Source organism: Rhyacophila brunnea, unplaced genomic scaffold (assembly GCF_057557595.1).
Source record: "Rhyacophila brunnea isolate RB1 unplaced genomic scaffold, BYU_Rbru_1.0 scaffold_3, whole genome shotgun sequence".
Lineage (NCBI taxonomy): Eukaryota > Metazoa > Arthropoda > Insecta > Trichoptera > Rhyacophilidae > Rhyacophila > Rhyacophila brunnea.
The window spans coordinates 53,175,341-53,198,675 of NW_028232965.1; the positions used below are offsets into that span (position 1 = coordinate 53,175,341).

Consider the following 23,335-nt stretch of genomic DNA (forward strand, 5'->3'; position numbering starts at 1 on the left):
CAGGGCTTGAAATGGAACGGAACGCACCGGAGCGCCGTTCCGGCTCGTGAAATTTGTAAAATTATCACTCCGTCTCGTGGAAAAAATATGTTGCCGAGCTAGATAGGCCATATACCTAATAGAAAATCTAACACACTTATTTTTATGAAATACACATAAAATTTGATAACTGTCTTCTAGCTATGATAACTATGTATTGTTCTTCAGAAAACCGTGGAGCGCTCCGGTTCGTAAACTTTTCCATTTCGAGCGCTGGCCGCCCATTGGTTAAAATTTGTTGCGATTAGATAGTATACCTATAGCATTGTGATCAATGTGCGTGGGCGCGAAACACGAGAGACGCAGGTTCGATTTCTGCTGGGTGTTCAAAAAAAGATTTTTACTATTGGTTACATAGACTATAGATACATATTGGTTATATATTTTCAAAATTTTATAAAAAGACATTTTTAAATCTTGCGAATTATTCGTTGAATTAAAAAAAAGTTAATTATATTATGGTAAAACTAAATTTTTTATATTGATTAGGTACTATCTCGTAATATTTGCAACATATTCAGCATTTTGACATGGGATTTGAATCAAGTGTAGGTTTTATTGAAATTTCCCATAGATAATACGTCGATTGTAAAAGTATTAATTTTGGTGTACCTAAGTACCTAAACTGTAAAGTGAAATATTATAATGTACTACTTAACAGGTACTTTACACGATTGCATTTTGATCGAAGGGATATTATAACCCGATGTTAATGCAATACAATTATAACCATATAGTTAGACAACTCATATAAACTAATGAAAGATTGATCGGTTACATGTAAATTGTACGTAAAACATTTTTATCGTGGCACAGTTCACCGTGAGCTTTCTATCAGAAAGAGATGTCTTCAATTGTATTAGATTCAATATTGTGAACATTAATTCAATTTTAATAGCTGTTTTAGGCAACATTCATGAATTCAAGAATAAAAACCTAACCTTACAAATAATTCAATATATCGGCATTTTCAAAATTTGTTTGCTGCAGGCTTCCTGTAAAGTGTAAACCGACAAGAAACGTGTTTTATTGAGACTTGAATTTTATGTCAGTAGGTACTATACGACATAAAGAGGTTGGATTGTCTTTAATATACGACCATATATTTCCGACACAACATTTCACGGTGAACAGCGAATGGCGAACTGCATACGTACAAGTTTCCGGACACGAGATTGATTATATTAGATATATTATACCTACATTTAATGTGGCCATTTTATAGCTGATTTAAAATGCTTTTCATCAGAGGCAACACAAGAAGAACTATAAAATGTCAATGATCTGCTTCCATCGTTACATGTTTTTTACTTCTTTGTCTAAACTACAAGTACGTCACTCTTTTTCACTCGTCAAAAAAAGAAAATCGTTAATGAAGAATAAAGATGGTCGATCTCATTGTGGGATGACATATTTTGTTGATTTTGTTGTATTATATGTTATACAACCCCTCTATCTAATTCGTCATAGATGATCACAGTATATCAAGTCGTAAAATGCAAGAAAAGATTACTCACCAAAATATGTGGTTGACCATCATCGTCCAGCCACGAGAGCAGTGCGTCATTTCCAAACGCCAAAGCGACGTGACCTTCCGCCCGAGCTTCCGCCCTGAACACGATGGCTCCACCGTTCATCCTCCAGCGGAGGGCCACTTCCCTGTCCGACCCGAGCCACTCGGTATGCCCCCAATTCGATTTCCCGAGGTTCACAAATCCTGAATTCACTACGGCGCGCTTTGGCCTGATCACTTTACCGAACTTATTCACATTATGGTTAAACTTCTTAGGGCCCCGTCTCTTGTCATTCTTTTGGCGCATACTCTCATTGCCAGACGATTGTCTCGTTGGGTATTTTTTTGTCGAGTCTTGCTCATTACCATCGATGACAGTCGAACTCATCTGTTGCGTTTTCGTTGCGGTGTTTTTGTCCGTTGTTTTTTCTTCGGCCATTCCACTCCATAACGTCTCGAGCCGTTCCGCATGAGCGAGCCGATTCTTTTGATGCCTCTTCGTAGAATCTTTGTCCGCGCTGAAGTATCGCTGGGGCGTCGCAACATGCAGATTGTTTTCGTCTTCGCTTTGGCGCTCTCGAGGAATGTCACTATCAATACTTTTGAACGAAGCATATTGACGTTGTACCCCGCCCAAATTGCGTTCAACGTCGTTTAAATTTTCCGGTCGTTCGTTGGATATTATGTGAGATTCGCGGGTTAGTTTAGACTGACAGTTGGTTGCTAGGAGAATCAATAAAATCGGCAAGGTGAGAACACCTGCCTTCGTAGAGGCCGACAACATGGCGTCGTTGTGAAGACTGGCCCAACACTTTTCACTATTTCACCAGCTTCGCGGTCCGCGGGTCGATTCGGTGTGGGATTTCAATTATTCGTCCCAGCTGACGAGTCATCCGACGCATCTGAAAACAAATCACTCTGAATTAGTTGTGGGTCTTTGTTTGCAAAAGTAAAGAGTTACTGATTTTATGCTAATGATGCGACTGATCTATTCGTTTGCAACTTAATTTGATATCCGTAAAACAATGAAGGCTTTATTAATATATATATATATATATATATAATATTCCCAAGAACACTAATTCTTATAATTAGTATACTTATTAAAAAAAAAATCGGTGTGTGTACTTATGTACACGCGTTAGAAGTTATACTTCTTTGGCGTAACAAAACAAAAACAAAACTTGTGATTAACTAGATTACTTGACTAGCTCTTAATTATCTTGTTAAATTACATCCGTTAATTACGCCGTTGGTTTATTTCTATACACTTTAACTTATATTACTAAATTATATAATGGTTTCTCGTTGTTTTTATTTTTAAAGTACCAACTTTCAATCTGACGTTTAATCGTTTGTTTACGTAAAGAATTGCAAATAATAAAAATAATAAATTCGCTGCCTAGGCAACGGAACAATTCTAAACTGTAATATTATACTGTATAATCGTCACGATTGCAATATCATACTGTGGCGTAAAGGTAGTGCGTTCGGCTGATAACCGAACAATCGGTGGTTCGAATCCAATCGAGTGCGTTTTTTTTTCTTGTGAAAAAATAAACTATGTGTTACATGTCACACGCCAAAAATACACTCTGATCTGATTTCCCAAACGCGCCAAAAGAAGTATAACTTCAAAAAAAAAAATATTACACTTTCTATTATGAAACTTCTTGTAAATTTGTTTCCATGGATAAAATATTAAGTAGGTACTAAATAAAAACTTCATCTGATTTAAGTAAATTAATTCTACTTACTTATAAAACGTAGGTACTTGATAATGTATTAAATAAAGTATGGGATTATCCTGTATTACATAATTAGACAGCGTTATACATCCATATTATTATCCTCTTAAAATAAACTTAGTTGACGATTAAGAGATAAATAGGATAAACTGATTTCAAGTTTTAAATATTGGAATATTTATAAAAAATATATTTTAAACATATAATGACCTTCCGCATTATTAATTATTAAAGATATGCTCAACGTAATTTTTAAAAGATAAAACAATATAATATATCACTTAATTTAGGACCGGTTTTGACCACACTGAAGAACATTGTCAAGACAGATTTATAAAACATCAAAAGCTTTAGTATGGGCACAATTACAGAACAGATCCCTGCTCCAGTTATATGGCCATAATACTGAAGATCGATTGGTTATTATAACTACAAATATTTCAAGTAATATTTTTTATCAGAGGAAATCAATCCAAATGCACTAAATATTTTTTAGAAAGTTTGTTATGTTTCACGAGCATTTGTTTGAAATTATCGCATGTTCAAAAAACCTTTAGCTACAATAGCACGTGATGGCTCTAACACTTTTCAGATGTTGGGGTCAGATATTACGAATGACTATTATAGAATTATAGTATACCACCAATAAATCCCATATATCAGCCATGGCGTACCTGTTTACGTGCCAAAATATTCGTAATAATGAGTGGCGTGCCAATGGCTAATATTGGGGGTAAATTATAAATTAGGAACCGCGTTATGTGTCTATTAGTAGTATTAATTGATTATTCTAAATTTACGGAAATATAGATTTTTTTTATTTCCGCCCTGCCGTGCACTCGCAGTAGAATAGATGATTTATCCAACTGACTTTCTCTTAGGTATGCTTACATACTGCAGTCTACGATTTAGAAGAGATCTTTATTTAGCTACGTATTTTTTCGACTTATACGAGGAATAAATGAGAACTCTGCCATTCTGGGCAGTGTCAATAACTATCTTAGAAATAGGGAGCATCTAGTTGTTTATTCTCCCAAGGTGCAGAACCAACCTGTCACTGGTAATGCCAATTGGGTGGGCGATAACTACATTCAACCAAATTGCTTCGGGTGTTGATATATTCCACTTGCGTGAGAATGAGTTTAGGCGGACGCTATTTTATAAATTCTTAAAATATGGTCTCCTTAGCAAATTCGGTGTATTCTATAAATATATTAAATGCTATAGATGTATAATTGAATTTTCACTGCTTTTATATTATGTTCTCTTTTTATATTTTCAGTTTTATCGCTATTTCATGTCATTTTGTTAACGTCTTAAACTTATAAGTTGTAATGCCCACGATTTATTAAAAAAATAAATTGAATTGAATCAAAATATTATAAATATTCTCGTACAAACTTTCATTTTATAAAATTTTAAAACAATTTGTATTAGTAGGTAGGTACATTGTTAATTTTTTCACGGCATTGGACAAATTGTGTATGCTGGATTCTGGAATAGGCATAAACCAAACGTGTAGATATTTGAAGCGCCTAGTTTCAAATCCCCTAAACGGTTTTTGAAAATTTTTGTGTTAGATATGTATTTATATGGATATTTTTGTTACCTATATGATGGCCGAAGATTGAACTTTAAAAACGCCAAAAACCGTCAATACGTATGATCAAAAATTAGGGTAAATTTCAAAACCCGCTAAAATGGTTGGTTGTGCTTTTCAAATACCCCTAAAATGGAAAGCCAAAATACTCTTTAGAATATAACGAATTAAAAAATAAAGTTCACAGATTTAATAGATATGAGTTTTTCTCAGGTCGAACTTGGTTAATACGATCACGGAAATAGCGAGATCTCGGACGTAATGAGGAAACATTCGTTGACATTTTAGTTTAATTATGATATTCTACATACATTTATTCACTTTTATAACGATCTATTATTCGGGTACACCGAGCAAAACTGTTATGTGTCGATCGTTTAAAAACAACATTTTCGACCCTAAGCAATAGAATCCGAGCGGGCAGTTAATGAAATCGTTGCCGCCGGGATCGGATTACGTTTATGACACTAGTTAAGTGTCTAAGTATCTAACTATTGCTTTCGCCGACAGCATTCAAAAAGTATCCACGCATATGGTTGAAATTGCTTGCAAAGTCAGTAGGTACCTACCAGCGCCGGTGGCTCAACACTTCATTACAATAAACAACTTCTTTTGTAGTTAATGAATGCCATGCTTGTTTCGGGGATTTTTACGATGGTTTTCAGATTTTTTATGTTCTGTGGTAAAATAGAACGTGGCGCGAAAAATGTTATATAACGTTATAACGAGTAAAATCAGCCGGTCCCATCTTCCTCGTAATAACCAAGTTCGACTGACGTAAAATCGCTTTAGGGGCTTTTGAAACTAGGCGCTTCATTTAAACATTAAAGACAGTATCATAAAAAAATTCAAATCTCAAATGTAAATTACAACAACAATTAAATTTATTTATTGCATACCAATATTTCGTTTTAATAAATAACGACGATATTCAAGCGATCCTAATATGGCTGGTTAATGTTTTATGTTGGAATAAAATTAATTTATTTATATCTAGATATAATAAGAGGACTTTTACAATTTTTTATCAACGCGATGAGCAACTGCGTAACGTATTTAAAGATTAATTCAAAATGCAAACTGCTTTTAAACTCGTTCAGAATTTTTATTATCATCGCGAAGCATAAAAATAAAATGATTGATCGAAGTAATAAAAAAAAAGACTCAAACAGGATACAAGTAATAATTAAATATTCTATTACGGCCTGACTAATGTAGGTAAATATCTATTAAACGTACACATCCTATCGGGTTAATATTTGATGCAAAATAAAATAAAATTATGCCCTAAATGACGGGAAGCCATATGTGAGCCACTCGCCCCAAGACTATAAAAATAATATTTCCGGTTTCCGTGGAGAATATTGCATTTTGCTTTTGCAGAAAAAATCGCACACAATTTCGACGGGCTAAAAGCTAGCAGCGCATGATAAAAAATAATTTGTCGCTTTGATGTCCTTCTATCAAAGTGGAGTAATGGAAGTATTCTTATTAGTTTGTTGGATGTCAGCCAGTCTATTCTTTATTAATAATAATGCAATTTAATATATACGTGTTCATAATATCGGCAAGGGAGTGTAATAATAAGCTATGTCTATATTTGATCACTTCATCTTCCACTTCACTGTGTGCACACGGCAATAAGCTTTGAACTTTATTAAATCAAAGTAATGATATTAGTATCCTATAATAGTTGGCGTTCGGTGTTGCCACTCTAGTTGGAATAACGTAATTTTCAAAATGATGTACATATTTTGAATAATAATAATCTAGCATATTTAAATACGTGTCCGGAAACGTGTACGTATGCAGTTCGCCGTCTCACACTTCACCGTGAAATGTTGTATTGATCGGAAATATAAGGCCGTATATTAAAGACCATCCAACCTCTTTGGGTCGTATAGTGCTGACATAAAATTCATGTCTAAATAAAACACGGTTCTTGTCGGTTTACACTTTACATGAAGCCAGCAGCAAACAAATTTTGAAAATAGCTGATATACTGGATTATTTGTTAGGTTAGGTTAGGTTTTCATTCTTGAAATCATTTACGAACTGTGTCACAGTGAAATGTTTTACGTACAATTTACATGTAACCATTTAAATATTGTCTATATTCATCATCATCATCATCAGGGGCGCGACAACCCGGTGTGGGTCTTGGTCCCTATCCAGTGTGGCCGCTTTCCAATTCGGTACCCCCAGAATACGGCAGTCACTGGCAGCTCCATCCAACCAGCGAATCTTTGACTTGCTTCTTCTTCTACGCCCTATTGGATTGCTGGATCACTCTCTTTGCCGGTTCATTGTCATTCATTTGTCTATATTCAGTATCAATTTATTTAACTTATTGAATAAAAAACATTTAGAAAGAATGGTGTTTATATTATTATGAATGCTGTAGACCATTGTTTCCCAAACTATGGGTCGCGACCCACCAGTGGGTCACGAGCGAATATTGAGTGGGCCCTCGCCACTGTATATATGAATTTAAAAAAATAGGAAGTGATAAATTTGATATTTCATTCAGCTATTTATAATTCCTAAAAATTGAAATAAACTTAAGTTACATACGGAAAATATTGTGATAAATTAATAATAATTTGAATTGCCAATGCACTACAGATGGCAGTACAGTCGCGGAATATCGCCAGCTAGCGCTGGAGCTAGCGCTAGCTGGCTAGATAAAAATTGTAAATTATATTAAAACAAAACCCTTACAAGCCCGCCTATTTAAAAAACTATGTGAAGAAATGGGTAGCCGCCATACAACGCCTTAATTTGTATTTGCAAGGATCAAACGGATCAGACATTTTTGCAGTTCACGATAAAATTCGAGCGTTCATGAAAAAGCTTATGTTGTGGAAAAGTTGTATTGAGAATGGCAAGTATGATTGTTTTGAAACACTTGAAACTTTTATTATTGAAAACCAAGTGCAGCCTAAGATGAACGTACAGTCTGAAATTTCCAGTCATTTATCACTGTTAATAAATAATTTTGACGACTATTTTGGGGAAGAGATGAAAAAGTTTGATTCGTTGCGTTGGTTTTGTAACCCATTTCAAGACGACTTACCAACTAGTATGTCAACAAAAGCGAGTGAAGAACTCATTGATTTATCAGAAGATACGTCACTGAAAAATAATTTCAACAGTTAACGAAATTCTGGCTCTCAGTTGCTGATAAAATTATCCTTACCTGTTCGATGAAGCTATGAAAGTCCTCCTCCTCTTTACTACCTCATATCTATGTGAGGTCGGATTTTCGGCTATGGTTAACATTAAAACTAAATACCGAAATAAATTGGATATATCAAACTCACTGCAATTAAAAGTAACCAAAGTTGAAGTTGATGCTAAAACTGTAATGAAAAAAAAAGGGAAACAAATACATCCTTCCCATTGAAATAACTTTGTAAAAAAAACCTTTCAGGTGTAGGTATTTAAGTAATATAATTTTTATTATTTAAGTTGTGTTTCTTATTTCAACAGTCTTTCATTCATATTGGTAACACTTATAAAAAATATTTTTTTCATTTCAATTAGAACAAATAAGACAGCATTAAGTAGTTCCACGACTCGCCACTAGGGAATCTGAGGATTACCAATATTTATGCCCTCTTTTCTCTAAGACAGCTAATAGGTGGGTCCCAAGATTGGAAATTTTTGTTAGATGGGTCGGAGCCCAGTCAACTTTGGGAACCACTGCTGTAGACAATTATTATCATCTTTTCATTTAATCGTCGTTTAATTCAGTTTGCCATTGCAATGGACAATAGAGAAATGTTCATAAACAACATATTATATTAATAATAATATTAATAAGTATAGTAGCTACAGCTGCTCGATGTTATACACTTCAATTCAAGATAGAACGGAAGTATACAACTATAATACATAATAGTATGCATCTATTTCATCTCAAGTATTTTTAATAACGTTATACCGGAACGTATAGGCATTTTATAGGTATTATTAAATTTCAACCTAAATTTATACTGTACTTTAAATGTAATTGGATACGGTACGGTATAACAACGTGGCATTAAATAATCTAGAACGGATCTTGTCATATTGCTGATAAATTAAAATCTAATAATCGCTGTTTGAGGGATACTTATTTGGAATCGATAATGCCTAAAAGCCATAGAGTGCCTACTTCAAATTAGATTGTAAGTTTATATTTGATAATATTATATAGAAATATTAGTAAAGTGTTTGTATGGAAGTGTGTCTACTATGTAACGGGTGTTTTTTTTTTTGTTGCTTAGATATAACTGTCAAACCGGGCTGTGATACTGTGCTCGCTTTTTGACATTTATGATTAGTATAGTCTGACAAATCATCATGAATAGAGTCACGTTTGAACAATGCTACCAAGTTATACGTATATAATTATGTTACACCGAATGTGTGAAATTGCGTATTACACGAAATCGGCAATATTTTGCCAAATTCATGAATAAGGCAACGGGTTTGCATTATTCATGAATTAGGCAATTTATCTGCCGAGTGCGTGAATTTGGCAGGGTATGGAATTCTTAAACTGTCAACATGACAGTAGAAAAAGTAAATTTAATACGGATGGTTTTATTAGTTATAATTGGACATAATATAATATTATTATTATTAGGTTAGGTTAGGTTTTTTAATTCTAAAATCAACTGAATGTCCATTTTGAGGTTAGCTAACAAGTGTCATCAAACTATCAAATCATAATATCATAAACAATCGACCATTGCCTGATACACAAGCACGAATCAAATCGCTAAAATACCTTTTAATAAAATTCTTCCGTTATCACTATTATAGTTCTAGATTTTTTGGGCATAGTAAATGGATATGATCGTCATTGTAGTTATTGATTGGTATATTTTTTATATAATTAATGACGTTTGACACGTTTGATTAGTTGCAAAAAACACCACCGGAGCGCGACCATCTATTTTGACCAATGCATGGGCATTTGACACATTTGGTTTAGTTGCAAAAAACACCACCGTAGCGCTACTATCTAATTTGCCCAATACTATGCAGAAAAATTACTGCCGAATTCACGCACTCGGCAGATATTTTGCCAAATTCATGAAAAAGGCAACGGGCTCGCATTTCTCATGAAATAGGAAAAAAAATGCCGATTTTATGTAATACGCAATTTCACACATTCGGCGTAACATATACATAACATACGACGCGCAACTCGTAGACGTAGTTTTACCGCATAATTGACGGATATGGAGTGAGACCAATCTAGAAGAGACCATACATACTCCATTACATCCACAAAAATGCACCGTTTGGTGCGGTTTACACGCTGTTGGGATCATCCGACTTCATTTCTTAAAAAATGAGGTCGGTGTTCGAATTACGGTCAATGGATGACGTTGTGGGACCATGATCAATATTAAAAAAAAATATTGATGACATTGATCCAGATAAAATGTGGTTTCAACAGGATGGCGCTACGTGCCATATGGAGACCGCAACCATCAAAATTTGGCGATAAGTATATTTCTATAAACGGACCGTCAATTGGCTTCAAAGGTTTCATTGCGATTTGGCAAGTCTGGATTATTTTCTGTAGAGCTATGTAAAGTCACTGTTGTATGATGATAAATTAGCAACACATTGACGTATTATTCTTGATATAGGTACGGCTAACAGTATTTGGAAAAAGTGGCACAAAATTAGACGTCCAGAATGCGCTTCGTCAAGAAAAGCCGCGGTGGCCATATGTCCGAAATTATTTTCAAATATTACTGCCGTATGATCTTTCAAATAAACAAAAAGTTAATTTTTAATTTTTTGTGTTATTTATAACAATTTCAAGTTCTATCAGGTTTAAAAATACCTTATATTAATTAAAATAAGCTGCCACAAATATTTCAACATTAAAGTCACACTCGCGAGTCGTGAAAAGTAACGATTACTCATTTGAGATCGATGTGTAACTAAAGAGATTTAAGGCACTTGTAGGACTAGGCACATACTGATGTTGAGGCACCATTTATAAAAACGGTTAAAACACTAAGATTAATAGCGCCGCAAGCTACACTTTTTCCACGCGGTAAAACATAATGGGGAATCCTTTATTTGAAACAGAGAAAAATGCTATCACTTCAGGGGCTCAATTTTCACCCCGTCGACGAGTCATTGAAAACGCGCTGGAATGGATTGAAGCTATGCCAGCGCCCCTCTAGTGATTTTTTCTCACAACTATTTCTCACAACACGATTTTGTGTTGGCGCCAGTGGTTTTGTTTCTATGCTGTTTTCCATGGTCTGCCGTGACAAGAGTGAATGGACTCGTTTAAAATGAATGGGTTGGTATTAAATTAATTAATAAATTATTAAATTAGTGTCAGTTTTATTACATTATATTGACTTAGTATTTATATTATATCTACTTATGTATATTGATTTAATTGGCTCTACAATAATTTGATGTGGATATTAACCGCCTCACGTAGAGGCTTCTTGACATAAATCTAGTTTTTATGAGCAATATGTTGTCCGCTTGATTAACATGTTAGGTCCATGATTTGGATTCAAATACACAATTTTCGACGGGATTGAAAGCCGAGACCCACGCCTTTATAAGCCGCCACGTTACTGCTCAGTCATCGAGATGGGAGAGGGGTTATCATAAATACTTTATTAAAAATGTTTATATCGCTGTATTTTATAATTTAACTTCCAATATGAAGGGTATTCGCTTCATAACTAAGCACTTTTTTCACTTTTTACTACATTGATACGCCGCTTTGCCTGATTACCTCGCATAAAATTAAATCAAATAATATTCACTTATATTCATATATGTTGTAATAAAGAAATAAATAGATACATGTAAAAAATATGTTTTTAGAATACTTATATTACATCATTATCATCCTAGTGCCGGAATGCAAAGTTATGAAGCGTATACTCTATGTTGCGAAACAATTATTGAAGGCACCCCCCGAACAACGATAATGGGAACATTTCAATTAATTTGAGGAATGAAGAAAAACGTTTAATCAAATATTTTTACAGGAAAGTTTCCCGGCATTTTTCAGTTTTTTTTCCTATTGACATCACTCCAATTTTGATGTTAATCTTCTTTTTTATGCCTTTATTTAAATGATGTACTTACTTCACTAGAATCTAGATGACAAGCTCACACCACTAACATCCACCATCGTTATTCTGCTTATCATTGTTCTCGGATAAAGCAGTTTTAAAAACGCGGAGTGAAGGATAAACCTTTTCGAAACACTAAAACATACACAGGGATCTACTTATCATTGTTCTATATTATTTAACTCAATATGCGAAATATGTGCTGCTTATCGTTGTTCGGGGGGTGCCTTAAATTATTGTTATTGAATATAAACTTGTACTATTCTTCTTCGTGGATTTTTTGTACAATGCTTACATTACTTTGAACGTCACCCGAGATACTAATGCATTCAATAAACTCCATATAATTGCGTTACCATCTAATTAAAGCCTCGAATCTTTTTTTCAATTCACAAACAATACTGTGAAACAAAGGCAGGAGACATTATGAAGAAACGAATAAGCACACACCTGCTAGTGCAGGATCCCATAGACTTTTCGTATACATAATATGCGGAACCCATTCTGACAATCGGAATAGGTTCTAGGGGTCACAAAGAAATATAATGTCGATGTTGCCAGGCGATATTAGTGGTCAATTTTTTTTATTGGGGTTTTAATTTTTTTTCTTATAACCCACCAAAAATTGTTCTGAGTTCTTCAATAAAACCAAAACCGAATCAGGGATTGATTGAAAATGCAATAATTGTACCATGCCATTGGCATGGTCGTAGAACGGTTGATCCCATTTGAAAAAATAAAAATAGCGGGTAGTGCAATGTGTTCAAAATTATCGATTCTTAGGATCCTCCTTGGCTTAAATTATTTTATTTAGTAGCATTTTTGTATAGAATCACCCAGATTGGTTTCTTTACTATATCTATGCATATGACATTAGTTTTAGTATTATGGTTAATCCAGAAACAATGTAGGTTGCATATATAGGTAGATGAATAAATGATATAACGATAATCACTAACCACACTAAGTACACATTTATTAAAAAAAAGAAACAACAAGTCAAGTGTTCAAACTGCTTTAAGTATCATGATCACAGTTTTTACAAACACTACTTACACATTTACCCAATGATATACATGTCAAAGCCGATTTCTTATAACTACATGATAATGAACGGCAGTAGAACAATTTTTGGTGGGTTATAAGAAAAAAAAATTAAAACCTCAATAAAAAAATTGACCACTAATATCGCCTGGCAACATCGACATTAAATATCTTTGTGACCCCTAGAACCTATTCCAATTATTGTCAGAATGCGTTCCGCATATTATTTATACGAAAAGTCTATGGGATCCTGCACTATACCAAAAGATGTGTGCGATAAGAAAAACTTTTAAAAATAATGGGGTAATAATATATTTAATGTTTGGTGGTTTTATTAAAATTCCGGGACATTTTGCGTCTTGCATATAATTCCGGGACAGTCTCTGTCAATCCAGGACGGCTGGCAATGCTGGATATCGTGTAACAGCAAATATTAAGAGTCAAGTACCTATCCAGTTCATACTCGGATTGACATCCATTTCTACTGTAAGATTACTTTCATGCAAAAATTATTATTTTTCTAATGTCATACAATATTTAATTTTTATTCTTGGTGTGATGATCACAACTCGTTATTTTAAATAAGTGTCTTGTTTTATGGAAGACTTATGGTCAGTGATTCTCTAAAGATCAGGGGTGCGTAACTAATGATGCACTTGAAAAACTAGATAAGACTTCCGTGCTTTCTTTACCATTTACATTATTTATAACAGCCTATATGGATACATAAAATTATCTGATCTGTTCTGTTCTTTATATGAATTTAAAAAAAAAAAACTACAATAATGTTTTGAATGTATACGTAGAATTAGTAGGTACAAGACATGTTGAATGACTCAACATAATTAATAACCGAGTAGTCAAGTTAATTAAAATAAAATAACGCAATTAACCGATTAATCGGTACCCAATATTTTTGGAATTACTTCAAATTGTACTGAAAATGTAGATTTATATCAATTATTTTCAACCGGTGGTCCAAATGTCTATGGTAAAAAATCCAATAAAATCTTCAAAACACGTGCACCTGCAGCAAGTGTTTTTGCATTGTGTTTTTATTCATAAAATAGATTAATGATTTTGCGAAACGAAATCTACCGCGATCACACGTCATTATATGTTACTATATTACCCACTCACGATGACCGCGCGGCTTAAGCGTCAGCCTATAGCGTCGTGGGGTCCCAGATTCGAATCCTGGGTCTGAAAAGTATACATATTGTTTTTCAATTTGTGTATGAGCCAGAGTATGGACCTAATAGGTTGAGCAAGTGGCTGACATCCATTTCTCATAAAAACCAAATCAGTTAATACAAACCTCCACTCTGTGGAGGCCCATGTGATCTTATTATTATTATTAGCATCGGATATGATCGAAAAAAATATAAATAATATTTTTTATTTCTGTATTAGGGATCCGCAAAACGTTTCTACTATTTTCAGTGGTCCGCATGTGTAAAAAGGTTGAGAAACACTCTAGACTCTACCCCAACGAGATTTAATTTCGCTGCTGCTACTGGAAACACTTTTATGCACTAAAATAAAATTGTACATTGTCTACTGCCGGTTTGGGCTTGCGTGAAGTTAGCTGCACAATAATACATTTTATCCCAACGGGCCTATGAATGGCCGCCCCCGATTGGCTTACGCAAAACGTCAAAGTCAATTTTAATCACCCACTATGTTTATGGGATATTTTGGTATTGAAAATAAAATTATTGATTTTTCAGCCTTTCGTGTAAGTATATAAAAAAGTCAACGAGTGATAGGCTATTTAAGCTCTTTTGCCAATCGAATAAGACGGGTGATGGTTTTCTTAAGAAAATACTTGAGTAGATTTATCACCACACTCAAATAAAAAAATTGTCCTCTAAAACAATGCAAGAATGGTCACCGTATTTATATCTCCGAAATGATTGATCTTTGATCGTCAATTTTCAAATTTTCGATAGAAATGTCTTCATTATCTTCGAGTGAATATAAAGATTTTTTTAAAATTTCCACTTTCTTCCGTGTTAAATTTTTATTTCTTTAAAAAAATTTTTGACGAATTAGCTATCAAAATAGTTCGATTAGTCATATAATTGGATATAGTTTTTTTTATTTCCGATTAATCGGTTACTGGTTAGTTAGTATGTAATTGGATTTCCGTCAAATATTGCCCGGTTACGCTGCGATGACTTGCGTTGCTAAATGCATGCATGATAATGTGAAACTTTGGCAATCTGGTGAATACGTGCATGTAATTTTGACTGAAAAAGCATTGTTTAAAAAAATAACTTTTGTAATACAGAAACGTAAGTAGTCACTCGTACGTGACCGCAAAATTTGCAATGATATAAAAAGATAACTAGGCGTCTTCGTTAATGAGAATCAAGATATTATGTACAGTGGTGTCATTCAGCTGGTTCGTTGGAGCCGGTTGTTAAGATGTGCACCAAGAAGCTAGCCGGTTGTTAATACATAAACAGAATGAAAACGTTAATTGCATTATTGACATGTTAATGTAGAACATCATTGTGTGATATAAGTCTGTATCTAAATCCATGATTCATGTTTTATAAAGCCTAGTCCAGACAAATATATAATTTATTGATTATAATTTAATGATCTTTTATTAGGATTTGATATATAGATTTTATAATATAGATTTTTTACAAACAATTCATAATTTGTTCACTTAATATGTGGGTGATAAAGTTTTTACCTACTTTATTGTATTAATTTATTATATAAATTAGAATTAATTGTATTCGTTGTCAGTGTGTATTTACCTTTTGGTGAGTGCACATACTGTCTGAAGATGCCGAAAGGCGAAACCCGGGTCGCAAAAAACGACTCAAATGGAATAGTACAAAACTTAAATCCATTAGAATTTAAATTCAAATTCCATCAAGTACCTTCGGTCGATAGTATTAAAATTATATAACGGTTTGTAAACTTTTGTATGTACATGCCGCAAATGACGTGCATCATTTACGATCATTCACGTACACACTTTCGCGCTTTAATCAAAAGAACATTACACGAGACCATGCGTCCCTAATTCCGATGAAATGGAAAAAAATCCCATAAAGATGTGCACACAAGTTTATTTTTGTCAGTACATTTGCACACGTTGTCAATTAATGGCGGGATAAAAAAAACGGTAAGAATGATTTTAATTAAATATTCCTATATGTATTTATTTAGTGTTTGTTCTACCTATGACAGTCTGGACTTTCTTTAATCTAAAAACCAAAATCCAGATGGTCTGTAAATGTTATTTTTGTAAGCAAAAAAAAATCCCAAAGTAAAAATTCTATGAAAAATTATAGTGGTCCTCTTTGTCTCTATATATTATCATAATGTTTATCCATCTTTACAGAAGAAGGTTTTATTCAACATCTTTGATGTAGGTAAGTGGGCCAAGAAAGCAGTTCAGAACAAGTATATAATCATGGGTAGAGTTGGGTTTCGGGAATTTCCCGACGTGAATTCTCGAGAAATTTTCGAGATTTTCCATCTCAAATTAAAATTTTCTAACATTTCGGAAAATCCCGGATCTCAAAATTCGGGATTACTTTATTAACGAATATTAATTAAAAAAAAACGTTTTTTTTTAAATTGAAATAAATTAACAAAATTTGAGTTCGAGTGTGTGCGATCGTGTGATTTTAGTTCTATAAATAGATATACGATTTTAAACTAAATGTATATATGAAAAAAGTGGACAGAAAACACTAAACGTTCAAAGACTGGTCGGGGCATTTAACACAAAAGCCAACGTCGACTCAAGATGAGCGCAATTTTCTAACATCATGGATTTTTGTGTCTCAAAAGCGTACGCGATTGTCAGACGCAGCCATAGACAGCCTTTTTTGACATTAGCGTTTGTTTCCTATTTTTTTTTGTCTTGTTAATGAAATAAAAAAAAATCATATTTTTTGGAATTTGTTTTTACACTGATTTAGGGATTTTTACAGGCTTTTTTTTAATTTCCTCGATATCGTGATAATTCTAGAGAATTCTTTTCTGGAAATCCCGAATCTCGAGGATGAGATTTTCTCGGGAAATACCCAACTCTAATCATGGGGTTACAATCAAAGGATTATGACGATTGAAGTGTAGAAATTACAGTACATATTTGAAACAAAAATTGTTTACAAAAAAAGTTATTAATGTTTTTGTCCAGGTTGATGCAAGAAACGATAGGTAGATTTAATTGCATCCGCCAAAGCAGTTTGTTATGTCATATATATTTAATGTGGGTTTATCGGACTTTTATCGTGTGCAACACCGTGAAGGAATTCACTTTTTGCACGCTACTGCCCGCGGAGTTAAAAAAAAATATTATTTAGTTCTTATATTACTTATACGAAACACGGATCCTCACGTGAGCATTATAATTGATTTTTTAGACTATATATATAAGTATATAATATAATTACACAATTGCGGAAGAATAATGTAATTATTGAGTTACAACAAATAAACGTTTCGTAAATTAGACAATATAAACAATCAACGACCCGCGACCATTTTGTAGGTACTTTTTTCAGATTAATTTATTACACTTAGACCACCCGCTCACGAAGAAACTAAAATCTGACAAACTGGTTGGTGTTGGAACTCATAAACTGGCCAGTGACTGATGCTTCGCATACTACTAAAACCTAATAATCTCATAACCTTAAACTATCAAACCCATTGCCTTTCCTACTTCATTCTAAGCTTTTCCGTAATATATTTACGGGAATATTCTGGCAGCCTGTAATTATACAGGCAGGTGTATTTCTCAATATCTACCAAACATTTTAAATTATAAATCGGTTCGCCCATCTTTAACTTTTGACGTCTTGGCTTGTTATTTTTTGTTTAGTTCAGTTCAGTGCTACCAATTTTGTGAAGAAAATATTTTTCATCGAATCAACTAATATTTGTACCACTGTTTCATGGGTGACTGGAAAATGAGACACTGGGAGACTAGCATGACGCGTCTATTCGGTTTCGGTCGCGAACGATTTGAAACTGAACGATTCAAATCTTGCCGTCAGCGAGCCGCCATTGCAATACATTAGCTAGATACTGGAGTTTTAGTCTCGTCTTTTTTGAGTATTCACATGAGCGGATGGCCTTAGTATACAAGTAGGATTGACAACAACATTATTTTTAAGATGTGCGCGTGTACCTTCGCGCACACATTTTTTACAATGACTAATATATTTTTAGGTAACGACATTATAAACCGATACGTTACCACTCGGCCATCGTGGGGGTAGCTCGTACCTAATACATGTAATACAATATTTTTTACAATTTTATTATATAATTAAGTCATCATTATAATATGTAATATGTATCGTTTTAATTGTGTATGAATATATTTTTGTACACAAGAAAAATCCTATTTACAGGAATTCTAGTGATCGGATGTTTTTGGGTAAAGAATATTGTGAATTTTCATTCAGAGTCCTCGTCTCTCGGTCTTTGCAAGTAAAGCGATGTTAATATTGACAATAAACTTATACCTACCTAACAAGCAAAAATAATTTTCACATCTAGTAAATAAGTGATGAACAAGTGATCAACCAGATATATAAGAAAATCTTTCAACAGTGTATTGAGTCACATATAGGTATAACAATGTATTTTCATATAAAATGTATATACTTAAGATTCAAATATCTTTTATACTAAGTACATAATACTATTATAGTATAGTCACTAGTGGCATAGCTATATAAATGTTCACTTTTGTATAAAGAAATGAAATTTGGCATTATGAATAAGCATATTAACCAAAGGGTATTTTTAAAGATATTGAGCCACTTTAAAATTCACACAGGTCCAATTTCAAAAAATGGCGTGAAAATTTAAATTTTCTATAAATAGGTACAATCTGATTTTAATGAAATTCATTCATATATTTTGTGGTGTTGAATGCTAATTTGAAGTTAAGCTTGATATTTTGCAATTGGAAGCCTGTAAAATACCAAGATGGTGGTAAAAATTTAAATTTTCTAGACATGAGTAGATTGTTCTAATTTTAAAATAAAATACGATATAAAAAAGTAACTAGCGAAAAAACCAAGCACTTATGCTTGACGCACAAAACCTTAATTTAAAATAAATACTGTGGACTTTTCGGTTTATGTAATTAGTCGCTTTAAATATATTATTATTTATTATATATCGCTTTAGCAGGCTATACGTCATGATGAGTCTGATATGTTCCAAATCATGTATCAATAAGTTATAGTTTTTACATTATGATTCATGAATCATGAATATAAAACAAACATTATTTGAAATACCTAATAAAAGCATTATAACAAGATTTTGATTTGGCGGTATCATTGGTACCTGGTAAAACAGCAGGTGAAAATACTCAACCATGACTAATACTTAGGATTGAGTCACCGAATTTCAAAGGAAGAATTTGAACTTTGTTATGAATTTTGTTGGATGGAACTAAATACCTATGGATACAATCATATCTAAGCAATCTGAAAAAATCCCACAGACTTTGGTATTTGCGGAATTCAAGAATAGACAATTGAATTGTATTTACTACTCTTGGAATGAACGTGTTCTGCTTCCTGATTACTTGATGTGAATTGTTGCAAAAGACAGAGCAATGGGCAGTGATTCCGATCAATTTGAAATACATGTAAGTAGCAAAAACAATCATCAACATTAGATAGTTTTGTTACTTCTTCACTTGACTGATTTTGAATTTAATTTTCAATCAAAGTATGCAACTTGGGGCACCGCAACGTATGCAAAAAACATATTACCTATAGCAAATTTTAATTAAGGCCATGCATTAGTTGAGGCACGGTCTAAAAAGATCGTCGCTAGGCGATGCGCGGATTGCGGGTGGCGGGTGAAAATGACGCCTGTCAAACGAAATATTAATTGTCATATAAATCCAACATACGTCCATTTTATGTTCTATTAGTAACAATAATAATATATTCATTGACATGTTTTCTTTTTAAAGTAAATGGGTAACGTTTTTAGTCATCTTTACACGATTTTAGAATTAATTGACCCGTCGCCATCACGCAGCAAAGTGACGTGTTCCTGGGTCAACATTCTCTCAGTGAATGGCAGCGAGTCCAAAATTTCGTCGCGCGTACAGTTGAAAATTATTTGGCGTTTCACTGATGCGTCACCTTAATAATGCTAATGCATGGTCACAATGATATCTATAAAAAATATTGTATAATTCACAACTACGCATCAGATAGGTATACTCCGTTTACACGTGCGTAGATTTATTGCTGACAGTACGTATTATCGCGGCCATATCAAGAAAATGCACGTGTAGAAACGTATTATCGTGCAAGTTGCAATATTGCAGATATGGATGAAAAAAGTTCAGAAGCTTCTGAATTTTCATGTGACAATTGGACTGTACAATATCTGCACCTGCACAGTAGGACGATAGAGGCGAACATACCGGAAAAAACGAACTACACCGCGCAGACTCATTTTGACGTTTAATGATTTTCACGACCTATCAATTAATAGTACCATGCAATGACAACACCGCGTCTCGTTTACTCTTGAAGAATGAGATTGGCGAGACAGTCAGCACTTTTACGTATAAACAGTTATTATCGCGATAGTTTAAAATACACACTATTGGTGCAAGTAAATAGTACTGTAGTATGAAAAGCCTTCATTAAATGCGGTAACAATGTACACTGTACATGACCGAAAGGGAGTGGAATCAGTTTGTATAGGCCGCATGGCCCCCACGAGGGGGGCGCGGCTGACAGGGCTCTAGCCTGGGGGCCCGGGATCTTGGGGGGCCCGGCATGACGGGTCGTCCCGATAAGTGAGATAAACATTCAACACAAACTTTCTCTAATGGGAAATAAGTCGCCTGCGGTGCTATTTTATTTGACGAGTATTAAGTTTTAAAAATATCTACTTCTACAATTTTCGATTATTGTATGTTGATAACAATTGACAACTCCATAATTCAAATGAATTTATTCAACAATACAAGATAATAAAATTGCTAAAAATACACCGAATATTCATAATTTGACCACAATCACCATTAAGAAAACGCTTATGTAGTGTATCCCACTGCCTTTAAGCCTAGCGATGGGTAGGGGGCCGCCAAAGATCCTGGCCTGGGGGCCCGCTTCAGGATGTGAGGGAAATCATAGGCCGTCATCCAGCAATGGATAGATTCAGGTGATGATAATACTATTACTAAAATTATTGTGTATATATTGTGAAAGTAATAATAACAGAGTGCGTTGTCATAATGTCCAAGGAACACTGACAGGAGATAGATAATAGTTCCTAACTAATGGCCATGCTACCCTAAAAGCGGTTGGTTTCCTAGTGATAAGAGATACTTATTGTGTTAAATACTTATCTGCCTAAGTGAATATTAAATTAAGTAAATATTACCTATGGGATAGAAGGAAAGAATAACGAACGTCGCAGTTTTTATAATTAAATTAGTTGGGTATATATATTTTTTCTTTTCTAACACTACACAGGTGAAACAGTAGTGTAGTGAGAGCAGTGAAACAATAAATTATTACAGAACAGGAGCAGAGATTTATGAGTACCAATTCGCATTTCTTTTGTTTCCATATTATGTTGGCAAGATTCTTGTCTTGAGGAAACCGAAAGAACTTTACTGGGTCTAATTCTTTATCACCTTTTTGTTTTTTTATTGTTTTCATAACAATTGAACCCTGCACAATTTTTATTTAACATTGTTTTTATTTTATGCATTCTAATTATTGATTTCTGTGTTTCATAACCACTTTGAGAGCGCAGGATGACGTCAATATTTTAGAAAGAGATAGCATGCTACATGAGCAATATCCTAGATACTTACCATAATATTCATTCCATACACCTAGGTAGAGCATGCAAAGCGTGTGTAAGTAGAATAAGTTATTAGTCTTCAACTAAAACAACGAATAAAACTATTATTATTATGATTATAACTAAACATTTTAGTCATACGTAAATTTCAAATTTCCTGCTAAATACTTACCAAGATAAAAAACAAGTGATGAGATTTTTAAATTTATATATTATACCTAAGAGATTTCAATAATATATAACGTTAATTATATTTTAATTCCACACATTAACTATTTTTGTTCATGGCTGCCAGTTGTAATACCATTGCTGAGACGGTCAAGGCGTGATAAATGAAGGAATGACTAAACAAAATGTTGAGTTAATTTAATATTTAATCAATATTCGTAATTCAATCCCACAATCGATCCACTGCTGGAGGAATGACTTTCCATGCTGTATCCACTCTTCTCGGTCCTTAGTATTTTCGAATACTTAACCAAAACTTCACTATCTCACCGATCCACATCGCACTTTAAGTATTTTAACATTATACTGTAAATATTACAAAATGTTGTTAACAATTCCACATAATGTGTTAAGGCCTTGTCCACATACCATCCAGGTAGATGTGACCTCATTGAGGTGTCCACATTCACTCGCAGCGAATCGCGGCGAAACACGCGCCACGTGGACAAGACCTAAGGCTATATAAATTAATGTTTGCATTACATTAAACATATACTTAGGTACACGGAAAATATTGGTATTTCTGGTTAAAAAAATGATTTTTAATAATTATAATTTAGAAACACCATTGATCATTGTTGATTACAATAAATTAAATGCATTAAACCCTCTCAAATACTGTTGTAAAAATACATAACAATAGCGAACAGTGACCGTACTTATTCTTTCCTTGAACCCTTAAAAACGTACGAAGTAAATGCATGTGACAATGAATGAGTATTAGCCATGCAATTCTATTTTTTAATTATAGCTATTTATTAAAATCCTATGACTCACACAATAATGAATTTAAAAAAAATGCAAGGGGCTGAAGCATAGACTATAGATACATACAAGATTACATAGCATTTGCATACAAATATATCAATTCTGTCATTAATTTACATGTGCATGATTGCATGAGTAATAATACGGTACGTTGCATTGATAAATAAAAAAAATCTAAATGTAGGGAATACATCGCCTAAAAAATATCAGATCACAGTCTAGACTAGAATGACATTTAAATGTGTGAGAGCCAATCGTTTGTGTGAAATAATCACTAGTGATTTCACAGACATAAAGCAAAACAAGCGAACAAAGTTTTTTGTTGCTAAATACGATTCAAATAAAAATGTGTTCGAAATTCAAATATTATGTTGCTTTGTATCATTGTTTGCGGATTCGCAAGCTGGAAGAATAATTTATCGGCTCT

General features: G+C 33.6%; 1 protein-coding gene across 1 annotated transcript in view; it reads right to left on the reverse strand.

Annotated features, from left to right (window-relative positions):
* LOC147068556 (MOXD1 homolog 1-like) overlaps window positions 1-23,335 on the reverse strand; it is a 206,124-nt gene that overhangs the window by 141,541 nt on the left and 41,248 nt on the right. Inside the window, exon 2 of the mRNA XM_085953385.1 lies at window positions 1,557-2,454. Coding sequence (XP_085809511.1) covers window positions 1,557-2,336 — 780 coding nt within the window. The 5' untranslated portion in view covers window positions 2,337-2,454. The remainder of the gene's footprint in view (window positions 1-1,556; window positions 2,455-23,335) is intronic.